Below are 16,513 nucleotides of genomic sequence, written 5' to 3' on the forward strand. Positions count from 1 at the left end.
TGCCGGGACTGAGGAACAAAAGCATATTGTCCAATGAGGACCTCTTCAACATGGAGCCAACCAATGAAAGTGTTGTGAGAACAGTATTTAAAGAATTCTGTTGGCGAGCCAGTTGATAGATTAGTGATCTGTGCATCGCCTGCACACTACTGCGTAACAGCTTTGTGGTGGCAGAATGCTGGCTAAGCCATCACAACTCATTTTCTTCGGTTGTGCAACCCACACTGGCACCATTCGTGGCCTCGCAATTTAAGACATCAACAATTTAGCATAAGGGCAGTGCAGGAGCATGGCGAAAAGATGCGAGCAATTTTGAACGGGAAAGGGCGATTCCTTATAACAGCGAAATACTGGCCACAGGGTTGCACGATTTGCCAGCTACAAAAGCCTCGTTCTGCAATGGGAAAAATCACACCCATGACCCATACCCTGTAGTGGGCAGGCAGAGTGCATTAGGCATGAGCATAAGCGTAGGATGGTTGAACAGTGGACGGGACCCAGTTGTTGGGGAAGACATTTTGGGTGGGGGCCAATCTGCTCTATGAGTACGCGGTCAGCGACTGAAAACACAAAACTTTCTATTCAATACTAGTCCAAAACAATCGCAAATCATTAGCCCAATACTGATTCTCAAACTTGCATTCTCGTTGTAATTTGTCGTACGAGGATCCATATTCAATCAGGGCATAACAACAGGTGTATGCTCCAAAACCACTCTCCTCGGCCCAACAATTTCCTGTCCAGGCAGCCCACCCGGCACTAGGTGGCGGCTGGCGTGAGCTGCACCAGCACTATGGTGAAGACTCATATCGTCATCGACATCGACACCGAAGCAAACGGTACACATGCAGCTGGCACTCTGCATCCAGCAATGATCAATTTTTTTGATGCCCTTCTCTACACTACATTTCCAGCACCAAGTTTCTTTCGTTGAAGCTGTGCTGCCGGGGCTGGTCGGGTTTAATGAACTCGGCGTAGGAGATGATGACCTGCCAATTCTGGCAAGCAGGTGTGCCGTGGAGGAGAAGGATGTTGTGCGGCTGGGTTGGGAATCAGAAAAAGGAGTATCTGCTGTGTTGAGGGAAGCCTGTCTCGAAGAAGGGAGAGAGAGTGGATATGTCGGTGACAAGATAGGCGTTGAAGTTTGAGGAAATAAAGTCGAGCTTGAACGAGGGGGCGATTGATCGCTGAGGGTCAGGTATTCATTGCTGGGCGGAACCGTATTGTCGCGGTTAAGGCTGTTTCTGAGCATTTTAACTACCTCCCGCCGACCTTTACGATGTGGACAGCGTGGTGTTGGGAGACTATGAGCAATATCCGGGGAGACTTGTACTGGAGCTAGTGGATGCATAGCTGAAGAACTGGTGGTCATTATTGCTGTTTGAAGTGAGGCCATCTCCGAATCTCTGGCTGTGGCAGACGGCGTGAATCGTACCCGTTTTCCTAGCTTGCGTTTGCCAGTGGGCTTTGGCAATCTTGTTCCTATCTGGATTCCGCTAGAACTTGAAGTAGTTGGAGGCACCGATGGAGGCATTTGGTTGGCCTTGGCAACGGGAGCGGTGACGAAGGGGTGTCGATTAATAGGTCCGTATGCACTTCGTGGAGGTCGGAACCGTGGTGCGACCCGACTCGGAAGCGGAGTAGACACGGTTCTTGTTGGAACGCGAGATGAGAAGGTGATTCCAGAGGCGGGAAGATTCAAGAATCTCTGAAGGCGATTTTGAACACCAGGTGTGTTATTTGAGCCTCCAGTCTGTCGTGGAAGATTCTGTGCAGCAGTCCAAGACGGCATCCCCGGAGGAGTCGGAGGGCGGTATACTGGAGCATGGATCGGGTTTTTTGGTTGAGCATATATTTCGTGTACTGGCAACGGCTTGCGTGTTTCACGCTCGATCATGGCGCATGCTTCGTGGTAATTTCGTTGAATCAAGGCGAGATCATCGACACTGAAGGATTGCTTTCGACGTGGACTCTTTGCCACCTCAAAACTGTCGCAATGATTGAGGAAAGGAATCTTTGGGAAGCCATCCGCCGACTTCGCCCGCGCAAGCGTCCTCATAGTGTTTGAGCTCTTCTGCTCCGCGATTGTCTCGAGAACGGTGCCCCGGCCATATCGGAACTCGACGTCGGCGATTGGGAGTGTACCAGCTGGTCCTGTTAGCTGTCTGCTGTTTTCAGCGGTCCCTGCAGGCTCGTTCTCCGCACCCGGATTGTGTTGTGCGATGGAAACCAATTCGATTTTATGGTTGCTTTCCTCACTGTTCGCGGCCGAGACGAAATAGGCTTCAAATATCGACTCGTGCGGACTTGGGTAATCTTCCGACGAGTCACCGCGAAGTATGAACGAGCTCCTCCGCCGAACTTGCTTTTGCGTCGGTGGGGAAATGGCCCTCAATGGCGTTCTGAGGGAAGTAGTCCCCGAGTCCCCCGGCCGTGCTGCTGGGTTTGTAGACATGATATCATCCATAAGATTGGAGTTGTGCGGAGGAAATCAGAGATCAAGAGATGCCGGACTTTGGTCAATGCAATGATAAGGAAGACATAAATGATGTGACGATGCTTTTGGATTGGAGTACGGAAGTAGAGAAGAAGTCGCGAATTTACCTTCGCCCATTGCGGGGTGGTACTCTCGTTCTAACACCACCATCGTTCTTTCCCTTTCCGACCAACGCCATCGCTATGAAAATCAAAAATAAACAGATTACCTCTTCATGAAACATCCAATCCCTCAGCAGCCAACGCCTTCTTGTACTCCTTTGTTGCCTTTTGCAGAGTTCTGATCGTCGGTTCCATCATCTCTCTTACGACCTTCTCTCCGCCTCCAATAGAGTTCGGATTCCATGGCTCCTTAATTCCATATTGGTCATATTTCGCCCTAATACGCTGTTTCTCTTTGCGAAGAGCCTCCTCCCTCTCCTTCTCCGCGTCCGCAGCAACAGCATTGATCCGGTCCATCGCTCGGTCCAAAGTCTCAACCATCCTCGCAAGCTCACCCGCACGATCTGGGTCTCCAGAGAGGAAAACGAGCCAAAAATGATGGAGAAACTCGGTCGTAGTAGCGTGAGTCAATGTAAGTCGGTCAAACATTTTCTGCGAAAGGCCCGACAATGAAGACTCCGTACTCGAGCCCTTCATCTCGGTCCGGCGCGCTTTCACGCCCTCTAAAACCTGCTTCTGGGCATCTGCAAGACTGGCTTTGCTCCCCACATGCGGCATTTTCTCTTCTTCGTCTTCACTGTCACTATCTTCTAAAACGCCAATCGCGGCACGTAAATCTAAATTCCCACTTGTATCGTTCTCCATGATGGTGGGATCGACGTCCGCCTGCAGTTCAAAAAGGACCTCGGAAGGTACCTGTTTTGCGTACATCGCGGCCTCCGCAGACATCTCTGACTTCTCATTGGAGAAAAATCGACTTTGTTCCTTGATGTTGAGCATGATCCGATTCTCCTCCGGGTCGCCCTGCAAATCTCTGAGCGCAAGAGAGTTGAAAGTATCTTCATCCATTCCAATGGGGTCTGCAGGATCAACGTCAGACGGAGGAACGTGGGCCATCAGCTTCTCACTCAGATTATTGATTGTTCGTATGATGGGCACTTTGGCTGCTGATCCTGGCCTCATGGTAAAGTCCTTTCTATTACCAGTTTTGTTTCCGCCCTCATTTTCTTCATTGCCCTCCAGATCAATGATATGAGGTATATGTGTGGAGAGTAACCTTTGACTGAGGCCATCATCGCTTTTTGTGTCCAGGTATCTATCGAAAGTCGGATCGGTGGAGTCGGTTTCGACAATCCGTTCACCTTTCAGCTTCTTGAAGAGTCGACTGAGGAAAAATCTAGACCAGAACTCAGACTCGTTGACCTTAGGCACGTTTTCATCATAAACCCGCTTCACAAGCGGATGCTGGTTGAAGATCAAAGATACTTGCTCAGCGCTGATATTCAGCTTGAGCTCTCCATCCACGGTCCGGGGCTTCACAGCAGACAAGACATTGTACGCCCCCCTTTTTTGATGTGTCTCGACGGCATGAGCTCGCAGTATGTTAGTCCTCGTCGACCAGAACTGTGAGTTGAATTGCGAATCAGAAATGGTATCCGGCTTCGTGCGTCTTGACTCCATGTAAGTTCGATGCAAAGTAGGATCCTTCTTCATGAGGGACTGTTGCAGTTCGATGTCAATTTTTAACTGAGCATCATCATACCACCTCCCAGCTCCTGACGCCGGTTTGGAGGTCACGGCACTGGCAATCGCCATTGCTGCAGACGCCGGCCCTGCACCGTTCGGCTTCGGAACACTGGCATCATTGGCCTTGATAGCACTGATCAGGTTGGTCAAGACATCTTTGATCGCATTTGCTTCCCCACGAGGATTCGAAGGAGAGTTGAAATTGAAGACGTGGGTGACTGGTTCAGCCGCATCAGGTGACTTTTCGAAGATCTTCAGCATCACCTTCGCAGCTGATTCTGGGGTCTGCTGCAGATCTGAGGTGCATCAGCTTCATTCGAATGGCAAACGCAGATTCGACCTACTGGTAATATTTACCACAGCAATGGACACACTCTTGTCAGCATCCCGAGCACCAAGAGGCAGCCAGACGATGGATCGCTGGTCCTTCGAAATGCTCAGCATGCCATCCTTCTTCTTGTAAGCCGCCAGGCCCTTGATAGACGGTGCCATCCTTAGTCTTTGAGGCTTGCATCTGAATGGACGCGTGGTTGATGCTCTGAGCAAGATCAAAGATCCCTAGATTCGAACTATGCCTGGAGTTGCTGACATAATCCATGCTAGAAAAGCCACCCACGTGATCCCGGAAGCCGTTTGAGTTTGAGGCATTTCTGATTGGCGTCAATTTTTTGTGCTAAACCTCAGTCAACGGCCGTCATCTGGCCTTCTTCCCGAAGTCTTGTTCCGCGTCTTTCCTTCCTTCTCTCCCGCAATCCACCCCAATTTGTCCCGCAACTGCGTGGCCAGTTGGATTTATTTTAACTTACTACCTACCGTCCTTACTCCTATTCTCCATACCATGCTTCGTCTCGCGCCGTCGCTGCTGCGACAAAGCAGCCGATTGCTTCGCCCGGTCCGCCCAGCTCAATCATGTCTCTCCTTCCGCCCTCTGCCTTCGCCTTTGAAGCGGAGATATGCTACAGCCGCTGCTTCTGCTCCCGACCCAAATGACAACTTCCTATCTGGAAATACAGCGAATTACGTTGACGAGATGTATATGCAGTGGAAGGAGGATCCGAAGAGCGTGCACATCTCATGGCAGGTGTACTTTAAGAACATGGAAAGTGGTGATATGCCAATGTCGCAGGCGTTCACTCCTCCACCAACTCTCGTCCCGTCTCCAACCGGAGGCGTTGCCAACTTCATGCCAGGACTAGGAATGGCAGCTGGGGAGGGCTCTGATGTGACGAATCACTTGAAGGTCCAACTCCTCGTCCGTGCCTACCAAGCTCGAGGTCATCACAAGGCAAAAATCGACCCACTAGGAATTAGACGCGAGGCTGAGGAATTTGGCTACAGCAACCCCAAAGAATTACGTCTCGAACACTACCAATTCACCGAGAAGGATCTCGATACCGAATACACACTTGGTCCTGGCATTCTGCCACGCTTCAAGAGGGAAGGCCGGGAAAAGATGACCCTGCGGGATATTATTGCGGCTTGCGAGAGAATCTACTGCGGCTCCTACGGAATCGAGTACATCCACATCCCCGATAGAGAACAATGCGATTGGCTGCGTGAGCGAATTGAGATCGAACAACCCTTCAAATACTCGATTGATGAGAAGCGTCGAATTTTGGACCGTCTGATTTGGAGCTCTTCGTTCGAAAGCTTCTTAGCAACTAAATATCCCAACGACAAGCGTTTTGGTCTCGAAGGTTGCGAAACTCTCGTTCCGGGAATGAAGGCACTTATCGATCGGAGCGTCGATTATGGAGTGAAGGATATTGTCATTGGTATGCCGCATCGTGGTCGTCTCAACGTCCTCAGCAACGTTGTCCGAAAGCCCAACGAATCCATCTTCAGCGAATTCGGAGGAACTGCTGCGGCAGAGGATGAAGGATCTGGTGATGTTAAATACCATCTGGGAATGAACTTCGAACGTCCTACTCCTTCTGGCAAGCGTGTGCAGCTGTCTCTAGTCGCCAACCCTTCTCACTTGGAAGCTGAGGATCCCGTGGTTCTGGGAAAGACAAGAGCCATCCAGCACTACAACAATGACGAGAGGACACACAACACTGCGATGGGCGTTCTCCTCCATGGAGACGCGGCTTTCGCAGCTCAAGGAGTTGTGTACGAGTGCTTAGGTTTCCACTCGTTGCCCGCATATTCCACTGGTGGCACCATTCATTTGGTTGTGAACAACCAGATTGGTTTCACCACTGATCCCCGATTTGCTCGGTCGACCGCTTACTGTACCGATATCGCCAAATCAATCGACGCACCAGTCTTCCACGTCAACGCCGATGATGTTGAAGCGGTCAACTACGTCTGTCAGTTGGCCTCTGACTGGCGTGCGGAATTCCAGAAGGATGTTGTCATTGATATTGTGTGCTACCGAAAGCATGGCCACAACGAGACTGATCAACCATCTTTTACCCAGCCGTTGATGTACAAGCGAATCCAGGGACACGAACCCCAAATTGACATTTATGTGAACCAGCTCTTAAAGGATGGCAGCTTCACCAAGGCGGACATTGAAGAGCACAAGAAGTGGGTGTGGGGAATGTTGGAAGAGAGCTTTGCAAAGAGCAAGGAATACCAACCCACTTCTAAGGAATGGACCACTTCTGCATGGAACGGCTTCAAGTCGCCCAAGGAGCTTGCTACCGAGGTTCTGCCACACAACCCGACCGGAGTGCCCGAGCATACTTTGGAGCACATCAGCACAGTCATTGGCAATGCCCCCGAAGGCTTTCAGGTCCATCGAAATTTGAAGCGCATCCTTGCGAACAGAGTCAAGACTGTTCACGAAGGAAAGAACATTGATTGGTCTACTGCTGAGGCCCTCGCTTTTGGGTCTCTCGTCAGCGAAGGCCATCACGTTCGTGTTTCAGGACAAGATGTTGAGCGTGGTACATTCTCACAGAGACATGCCGTATTCCATGACCAAGAGACCGAGAAGACTTATACTCCTCTCCAGCACATCAGCAAGGACCAAGGAAAGTTTGTCATCTCCAACTCCTCATTGAGTGAGTTTGGTGTTCTTGGATTCGAGTACGGATACTCACTGTCATCACCTAATGCGCTTGTTATGTGGGAGGCCCAATTCGGAGACTTCGCCAACAACGCCCAATGTATTATTGATCAATTCGTTGCCTCCGGTGAGGTGAAATGGATGCAAAGATCGGGTCTCGTCATGTCATTGCCTCATGGATATGATGGCCAAGGACCTGAGCATTCTTCCGGGCGTATGGAGAGATACCTGCAGCTCTGTAACGAGGATCCCCGCATCTTCCCAGCCCCAGAGAAACTCGACCGCCAGCACCAAGATTGCAACATGCAGATTGCCTACATGACTACACCCGCAAACTTATTTCACATCTTGAGAAGACAGATGAACAGACAGTTCCGCAAACGTAAGTACAAGCCATTCGGTTATATTGCTATTTGCTGACGTATCTAGCTCTCATTATTTTCTTCTCGAAGTCTCTGCTCCGTCACCCCATTGCCCGATCGAGTATTGAGGAGTTCACCGGCGAATCTCAATTCCAGTGGATTATCCCCGACCCTGAGCATGGCAACACCATCGCCGAACCAAATGAAATCGATCGCGTCATTCTCTGCACTGGTCAAGTCTACGCCGCTCTTCACAAACATCGTGCCGACGAGGGTCACAAGAACACAGCCATCACTCGCATCGAGCAGCTCAACCCCTTCCCCTGGCAGTTGCTCAAGGAGAATCTCGACATGTATCCCAACGCAAAGACGATCGTTTGGTGTCAAGAGGAGCCACTGAATGCCGGAGCATGGAGCTTTACTCAACCTCGCATTGAAACCCTCCTGAACCACACCGAACACCATGACCGAAAACACGTGATGTATGCGGGACGAAACCCGAGCGCAAGTGTTGCAACTGGATTGAAAGCAAGCCATACGAAAGAAGAAAGAGAGCTGTTGGAGACGGCTTTCTCTGTCACGCAGGATAAGCTCAAGGGAGAGTAGGGGTTGGAATGTAAAGTTGAAAAGCTTGGTTGGAATGCTTGCGCACTGTATTATTGTATAGAATTGCTTGATCGTTTGGCGGGAGTAACAGTGCAGCTATGAATTTGTCCCCCCCTCCGAATGTCTCTCAAGTTGTAGTACATCCAATGTCCCAGATTTCTTGTTGTGTCGAGCAAGTGCTTTTTAGTACCGCCATACACTTCCCCACCCATTATGGAAACTTACTGAACATGATATCTACACTTACCAAATCGATACTCCACATTAGATTCCCTAGATTCCTATTGGAAGACGAACCTGCGGCAAGAGTACCTACCCCTGGGACACCGGAATGCCGACTACCCCAGCGCTGGCGCGAAGAAGTCATCAACATCAACGTCCACATCATCCCTCGCATCCTCAATCCTATCCCTCTGCGCCACAATTCTTGCCCTTTGCGGATGCCCAGGAAATTGCATACCATTCTCAAAGTCATCCAGAAGCTGAATCAGCGCCCTCCTCAACCTCCGCGGCAGCGGTCTCTGGTTAGGCGGCATTATCGTCGCGGGATCCCAGCCCCCAGGATGGACCCCTCGTGCTCCTAGGCATCGGATACGCTGGAGATTAGTCAATGCTCGCTCAACAGGCACTCGCACGTCGGCCAGTCCGTTGTTGTGCACTGTCGACGTGCCAGGGAAGTACGAGCCGAGAACCTGTACCGCCTGGAAGCCTTTCAGGTTCCGGGTTAGGATTTTGGTCGGCCGTGCCCTATGTCTCGTTATATAATGCCAGAAGTTGAAGAGTGATTCAGCGTCGAAGTATATCGTGTCGCGGGCGGCGTTGAAGTGCACTACTGGTGTGCCGCGGTTTAATTGTAAGGTGTGGGGGTGTCGGAGGAGATATTCGGCTCGGCTCTCCTTGGATGTGTTGAGCAGAGGAGAGACGTGGTAGGGTGTGCAGCTGTAGATCCAGACTATACTTCTGGGTCGCCTAGAATTTCTGGGGTGCCCCTTGCGTCGGATTGTTGGGGTGCGGATAAATTCTACTTCGACGATGTTAGAGTCTTCGTTATCCGCTGCTGCTCTAAATACCATGTTCCGGACTTCTTGAGGAAGCTTGCCGAATATAGGGAACGAATTCAAAGAAGTCATTGGATTTTAAGTCTCTTACCAGAGTAATACAATTAATTAAGCTATTCTTTTTATATATAAAGCAATTAGTTATTTAATTAATAATATTATAGCTAGCTTATTATAGAAAGATATTAATAAGAAGAAGAAAAAGCCAAAAATAAAATATATAATGCAATTAGTAAATATATAAATAATAAAATATAAATTACCTTTTCAAAGCTTATAATAAGAAATAAGTATATTATTAGTTTTCGGGCTTTACTAAAATTACTAACTAAATTATAGCTTTATTTTCTTCTTATCATTTCTTTAATTTCTCTTTACTTCTCCTTTAAATTAGCCTTTTCTATATAAAAATATTATAATTAGTCTAGTATACTCCTCGATTTAATACATAAAGATTAGTGAAATTGTAGTTTTTAATCGAATATATAATTATTATATTAGTAAAGCTATCTTAGCTCCTTATATATATCTTCAGTTTCGACTTGGAGTTTTTTTATGGAATTTCAAAGCTTATCGTGCGACCATACAAACCCCCACCAAGTGGCGATAGCGCTTGAAAACGCGGCAGAATCGATCTTATCGATTCTTATCGGGGACAGTCCGACTGTCGATTCGACTGTCCCGAGACAGTTCGTTGCAGCTAGCGATGAAACATGAAAGATAATTGCCAACCGAATAATGGCCCCCCGTTTTCCGATTTTAAGGCTAAACGCCAATCCAATAGAGTTATCGAAATTTCCCCTCATATTACGGACTGCTCGAAATTCGCCAATAGCGAATATGGCTCAAAATATTGTATCAGTAAAGAAAAGAAATGGGGTGGGGGGTTTAGAAGCTGCAAAGGCAATCTCCGTCCACTTAACATTTTCTATTAGAGACAAGGCTTTACTGAGTTGGGGGTGGGGTGCGTGCTAGCAAGTTCTATGAAATGCTCCGGAAGCCCCCCTGAGGCCGCACAATTATATGTTCGGCTCTCTCTCATCCAATATCAGACTCACAAGAGATTCACAAAATATAACCCATCAACCATTTTGAAAGACTAGAGCTTAGCATCACCAGAAACGCCATTTAGCGCGATGGGTGACGAAGATAAGCAAGGCACAGTGTACGCCGGCGGAGACGGTGATGGTGGTTAAGTAGTTGTACCGATGCCACTATGCTAAGGCTTGGTATGTAATACAGCAGAAAATAGTTCAGAGATGTGCTACTGACTCGCAATATTGCAGATTGGAAAGAAGCCTTTTTGTGGAGCAAAGTTGGCAAGTGCTACGGCTGCGACTGCAATGCTGGGATTTCGGTCTTTACTGCTCACGGCATCTGATTAGGGCTCCTATCGAATTATCGAATTAGTTCGATTCGATCGAAATTCGATCGAATTCGGTCGAATCGGATTACGTAAAGTTCGATTCGATTAGAATCGAATTTTTTTACAGGATTCGATCGAATATTCGATGGTTCGATCGAATTTTCCACGTGATTTTCCCTCAAAATCAGGAATTCACATATAAACTAGAACCTTTTTTTAATAATATTTATTTGTATTAATATTAAGGCTATTTAGATATAATCTATAGTATATACGTGATTTTTATAGCCACCTAAACTTGTCTAGCTACTTTACGACGGATATAGTCCTTTAATAAGACTAATACCCTCAAAGTCTCTATAGATATTAAAGTATATCTTAACCCTAATATCTCTCTTGCGATATTAAATAATTGCTTAACTTTAACCTCTGCTCCCGGAATAGGAAGGTAATTACGTATAACCTGAAATATGAGGGGGTATTCTTGCTTATAGACCTTCTACTAATTCAATATTTACTTAGTCTGATTCTCCTTCTTATTTAATACGAAATTAATACTTGGAGTATTAAAGTATTACTTAATATTATTATTAGCTATAATTATAGAGCCATACTCTTGTAAGAACTCTAGCTCCAAGCTTATCTTTGTCTTCTGAACTAGATTACGAGATCTTACTAATAGTTCTTCTTCAGATAAATAGGCCTTCTTTAGGAAGCTCTTGATGCGATTAAGAATTACTTCGTAATTAGAGTGATTTTTAATTAACTACTTAGCCTTAATTCTCGAATTAAGATAATAAGTAATCCAGTATATATTGTTTTTCTTTATCTCTATATAGTACTAATTAAACTTATTAAGTTCTTTTTGAATAGCCTCAAGAAGAGAAGAATCGAATATAGCATATACTCTTTCTTTCTTTATAATTAATTACAGGAGCTTCTCAAGCTAAAGGTATAGGTTCGGAAGACGGTATAATATAGGCTCTTCCCGGGAAACGAATAGCATATACTCCTTAAATAGCTTTAGAAGGTCTCTAATCTACTTGAGTCTTTTCTATTACTCGTTCTCAAAAGAGAGATATGCGATTTCTGGATAGTTCTTAATAAATGCCTTTAAAGCTGCCTGATTTAAGAGAGCTACCTCTAGTATTATAAGAGTATAATTCCATCTCGTATTAATATTATATGGAATTATAGAAGTAACCCCTTCTTGAGTAAGCTATTCTTGAATTCGCTATAGAGAGCGGTTTATCCAAAGGACTATAATATGTAGTATAGTAATATTTCCTAATACTATAAGTAAAGTGACCTTATTCTAACTATTATTACTAACTCGATCGAGAAATGCTATAGTATCTTTATAAGTACTTAAGCCTAAGGACTTCAAAATCGCCTTTATAATAAGGTTATCTATATGAGCTAAATAGTTAATCTTGCTCGCTTCCCTCTTAAATCTCATTGATTTATTATAAACAGGTATTGGATTAAGGTATTCGTTATATATATATCCTATTATTTTGTAAAGATACCGAGTATAAGTATTATTATTCTTAGTATTATCTCTAGTAAGGCTTATAATCTTGTAAAGTATACCGAGTTTTTTGCCTCTCTTATAGATGATTTAAGTAAGGTTTCTACCGGAATAAGTACCCTTAATCTTAATAAAGTCTAAATAAGCTTAATATATCTTTATATCTGGGCCTGCCTATTTCCCATTTATAGCGAATATTAAGAGGTTATTTGTGCTTGTCTAATTATTAAATAATATAGTAATTATATTATAAGTAGTATTTAATAGAGCCACCAAATTACTCTCAGAAACCTTAACTCTACTAAGAATATACTTAGTAATTATATCTCCTCTAATAATCTGTCTAGTATATCCGGTAGAGCAGTCATGAGCTTAAACTTTGGCTTTTCTGAGGTTATAAATGGCTAATAAGTATTAATAATCTAATTAACTATTATACCTTCAAAATCAGGTATATCTTTCTTTGATTTTATAAACTTATTAAGGCTAGATTATACCCTTTCCATAGATCCAGAGGCCATAGATCCAGAGAAATCGGAGCGCTTATAGTCGACTTGAATATAATTAGATAAAGCGGTAGTTAATCCCTTGAGCTTTAATACTAGTTAATTAAAGTTCTTATAGATATTACAGGTATATTTCTCGTTAAAACCCCTCTCCTTTATTTTTCCCTTGCCCTTATTATACTTAGTAGTAAGTATCTTACTTATATAGTATTTCTACTACCAAGTACGCTTGCCAGAGGCATTTGCTTGCTTCTACTTCTTCTTCTCAAGTATATCTTTATTATCTTCTTTATTCTCGCTTTCCTCAGGAATTATAGTGGCTTGAGAGGCTTCTTGAGAGGCTCCTGTATTAGAAACACGTACTCTCTTAGCTAGAGGCTTTGGTAAGGGTGGAGAACGGCCCTGAAACCCGAAGTTATAGAGGTTAGTATAGTCGACCTTATGCTTGCGAGTAGTTGGTATATTCGGAGTATCTAGGGAGGTATTCGTGGTTCTTGAGGGTTATAGAGGGGTATTAATAGTAATTGTATCTTTATCTTCTTCTCTTATAATTCGACAAAAATACTAAGGTATAGACATAGTCTCCTGTAATTGGGAGGATTTCAGGGGGGTTAGTGCCATTCTATTATTAATTAGTATATATATCTTTATTATAGGGGCGAATTAGGGGCAAATCAGGGTACTTGTATATACTAGTTGGGCCGTAATTAGGCCTGAATTAGTGGTCTTGGTAGTAGAGAGAATTAGGAAATTGAGAGTTTTGATTTAGTATATAGCTAATTCTTTTAGTAAATTCGCTTCTATTACTACTTTAGGTATAAGTCCCCTATTCTATGCCCTAACACGTGATTTTTAGTTACGGGAGTTCGATTAGATCGAATATTCGATCGAATTATCGAATATTCGATCGAATCGAACTTTTATATAAATTCGATCCGATTCGATTCGATAGGAGCCCTACATCTGATTTGTCGAGAATCTCTGTGATGGGAAACACTGGATGATTTGCTGTAAACTCGAACTTTCATTCAAATGCAAGCATGTCACTAGTACCGCTGGGCATATCCAAATCTCTTCCGCTCAGGCATTCCATGGAATGACTCGATATACATGTACTGGTCCCTCCTCCAAAGCCCTTCCCCTTGTCAACAACTCCCGAAACCCTCAAACACGCAGAGGAGAATATATCTCTCCTCCATCTATTCCACGTTATACACGTCATCCATTTCATGTTTTTCCTCCGTTTATATATCTCCTCCATTTCGTATGTGCTCCATCTAACGCACTCACATGCGCGGCGGCATAACAGACTTTGATGTTGGGTTAGGAAATCGGGAATGCAACAGGATGGTGAAAAGATCTTTGAGAGGATTCTATAACTTGGAAGATGGATCCAACAAAGGATGAGCCAAAAGGTGGTCTCTCTTGACATTCAGGATTCTTTCGAAGACTTGAAGAGTCGAAGAATGTCTACATCCGGCATCCTGCTAATGATGCCTTGTATCATTCTTTGAGTTTCATTGTTCATCAGTTCCCCAATCACATTAATCGTAATTAGATTAGATAAGAATATAATTAACGTAATCCAGATTTTTTTGATTAGATTAGAATAATTAATCGGATTAATTATGATTAATCTAACTGATCTGTCACGTGACTCCAGTAAATTACCTTTTACTTAATAATTATTAAATAAGTAAGGTACCCATTAAGCAGTCCTAATTAAACTAAGGCAGAGGCTTATATAATAGTAGCTAAATACCAATTTTCTATAATAATAAACTAGTTACCCTCCTCAAAATCTTGATTTGCCCCTGACCTTTTGCTCGCTTACTAACTAATACTACCGCCTAATTGGGTGACGAGGTAGCGCTAGCGCGGGAGCAGGCAGGAGTGGGCGGGAGCTTTACCCGATCTGGCTAGTTTCATCACGTGTAAGGATCACGTGCACATTAATTAGATTAATCAAATTAATCATGATTAATCTAATTAGTACGTGAATAGAATATGTTTAATGCCTTTTTTTTTCGTGAATAGATTAGATTAATGGTCATTAATCTAATCTAATCTATTCATTTAACACACTGAGGCTGCTGCTGCTGCAGAACGGATTTCAGGAATTTTTTTACGAGATATATTGCCTTGCAAATCTGTTACATTCCAAACTACTACTATTATTGCTTTGCTAAGTGCCCCGCTTAAGCACAAAATAATCCCAGGGAATATAACCCTGATAGGACTGCAAAAACTCAAGTATGTAGTCTAATTCCCACCGCTCGCTGGCCTTGCAAGTAAACCTCGTCTTGTAGAATTCCCACGGCGCAGGATACCATCCAGATTGATGCCAGTCAACGATCGCCGCTACCCTGGGCGTACCATTCTCATCCCAAGACATCAAAATATTGCTACGATGTAAATCGCTGTGAGTGAATACAATGGGAACGTCATCCAACAGCCCGGGACGCCATGGGTCTGGGTTTGAGGTGTTAATTTGAGGCGTGGTAACACCTGAGAACCAATTGTGTAACGAGCTGATGTCTGAGAAATAGCGGTCAAGTCCGCCGCCATCGAAGATTATATCTTCTACAGCCTGCTGGTTGATACTTCCTATATTAACTGGCGTTAGACGCTATAGTAGCCTATAAAAAGATATGATGCTCACCAATAAATGGCATAGAGGAGTCTTGTTGAAGCTGGCGCAATTCGTTGAGGATGCAATGCAGTTGCCTGCAAATCTCATATTTTTCTTCAACATCTAATCCCGGCCACTCCTGTTCTGAAGCAGCTGCTTCGATTTTCTGCATGTAGATAAAGGTTTCTCCTTCGTCCTGACGCCTGCCATACACTTCTGGAACTGGCACATTCGGGCATAGGCGGCGAATTGCCCATAAACATTGTCCCTCGGTCATCCTTATTGTGAGGCCACATTTAACAATAAGATTCATCGAAGGAAACGAAACCGGAACAGGTCGATCCATCTTTGTTTGGGGTCCCGCGGCATGCCGAACCTCAGCTGGAGTTGGTAGGCACTTGTGACCGTTGGTGAAGAAAGTTGTGTCGAAGAAGGTGATATTGTCGGCCGAAGGGAGCGAACTGGACAAAAGGTAAGGGCCATTCCCAGTTTCGTGATGGGGCATTTTAGGGTATGCGCAGTTGTTTTAAAAACCTCCGAATTGTTTGGAAGAGTATTGTTCGTATGAAAGGTAGAGTTCTCGGAGGTGTGGATTGGCGGTATTTTAGAGCGTTGGTACGGGCTGCTCGCTTAGCGTGCCAATCCAAGTGTTGGCGTTAAAACAAGAATGATTGGAGCTGATGGGTTGAAATCATTTACGCATGAAGCTCTTCTCAGAAGAAAAGACCCCCTCGACTTGCAGGCGGCTTAGCATACCGTATCATCGTCAAAGCCTCTGAGATGTAGAAACACCCCAACCTCCTCTCCCTCATCGAAACTCCTGTGATAAACTACTGGCTCGGATCGGATTTGCACGCAGTGGGTATCTTATTAAAGGGGGTGGGTTTATATAAAATTATGCTCGCGTGTCCAAATAACCGTACATTGCCCAAGATATTCAATACACAGAAGGCGGATTTAGATGAGATCAAGGTTTTATTGAGTCGTGGGATCTGAAACTAATAAAACTTTAAGGACTGGTTACAAAGACGTGGGAATAGCGACTACAAAACGTGAGGAGATGGGTTTGTGGTGTGCGAAAGAACGGACGGTTGCTGGGCGACGCTTGTCAAGATCCACTCCCCCTTTTGCTAAGCTCAATGCGCGAGAAAACTTGGAACATTGATGTGGTATACAATAAAGACTTACCTTCTACGATTCACTCTATCGGGGCCATTGTTAGTATGAAAATAGTAAGGAGTTTGAGAGAAG

The 16,513-nt window shown here is 44.8% G+C and overlaps 5 protein-coding genes across 5 annotated transcripts; 1 reads left to right on the top strand and 4 right to left on the bottom strand.

The window, feature by feature from the left end:
• Positions 1-679: 679 nt before the first annotated feature.
• Positions 680-2,455, bottom strand: K444DRAFT_525522 (uncharacterized protein; the record flags this gene model as incomplete). The annotated part of the gene is made up of 2 exons (XM_024874453.1): positions 680-1,465; positions 1,523-2,455. The coding sequence occupies 2 exons, from the start codon at positions 2,453-2,455 to the stop codon at positions 680-682; spliced, it is 1,719 nt and encodes a 572-aa protein (XP_024738899.1).
• A 254-nt stretch (positions 2,456-2,709) lies between these two features.
• On the bottom strand, positions 2,710-4,677 carry K444DRAFT_525730 (uncharacterized protein; the record flags this gene model as incomplete). The annotated part of the gene is made up of 2 exons (XM_024874472.1): positions 2,710-4,481; positions 4,530-4,677. 2 exons carry the CDS (start codon positions 4,675-4,677, stop codon positions 2,710-2,712), a joined length of 1,920 nt encoding a protein of 639 aa, XP_024738900.1.
• Positions 4,678-5,023: 346 nt separating this feature from the next.
• K444DRAFT_525700 (mitochondrial putative 2-oxoglutarate dehydrogenase) lies at positions 5,024-8,169 on the top strand (the record flags this gene model as incomplete). Its single annotated transcript, XM_024874468.1, has 2 exons — positions 5,024-7,583; positions 7,631-8,169. 2 exons carry the CDS (start codon positions 5,024-5,026, stop codon positions 8,167-8,169), a joined length of 3,099 nt encoding a protein of 1,032 aa, XP_024738901.1.
• Positions 8,170-8,235: 66 nt separating this feature from the next.
• Positions 8,236-9,380, bottom strand: K444DRAFT_360301 (uncharacterized protein). The gene has a single exon (XM_024872174.1). It carries the CDS (start codon positions 9,297-9,299, stop codon positions 8,508-8,510), a length of 792 nt encoding a protein of 263 aa, XP_024738902.1. The 5' UTR covers positions 9,300-9,380; the 3' UTR covers positions 8,236-8,507.
• Positions 9,381-14,769: 5,389 nt separating this feature from the next.
• K444DRAFT_651938 (uncharacterized protein) lies at positions 14,770-15,888 on the bottom strand. Its single transcript, XM_024885749.1, has 2 exons — positions 15,293-15,888; positions 14,770-15,237 (listed from the first exon to the last, which is right to left on the bottom strand). The coding sequence occupies exons 1-2, from the start codon at positions 15,765-15,767 to the stop codon at positions 14,816-14,818; spliced, it is 897 nt and encodes a 298-aa protein (XP_024738903.1). The 5' UTR covers positions 15,768-15,888; the 3' UTR covers positions 14,770-14,815.
• Between the last annotated feature and the right edge of the window lie 625 nt (positions 15,889-16,513).

This window comes from Hyaloscypha bicolor (assembly GCF_002865645.1).
Source record: "Hyaloscypha bicolor E unplaced genomic scaffold K444scaffold_55, whole genome shotgun sequence".
NCBI lineage: Eukaryota > Fungi > Ascomycota > Leotiomycetes > Helotiales > Hyaloscyphaceae > Hyaloscypha > Hyaloscypha bicolor.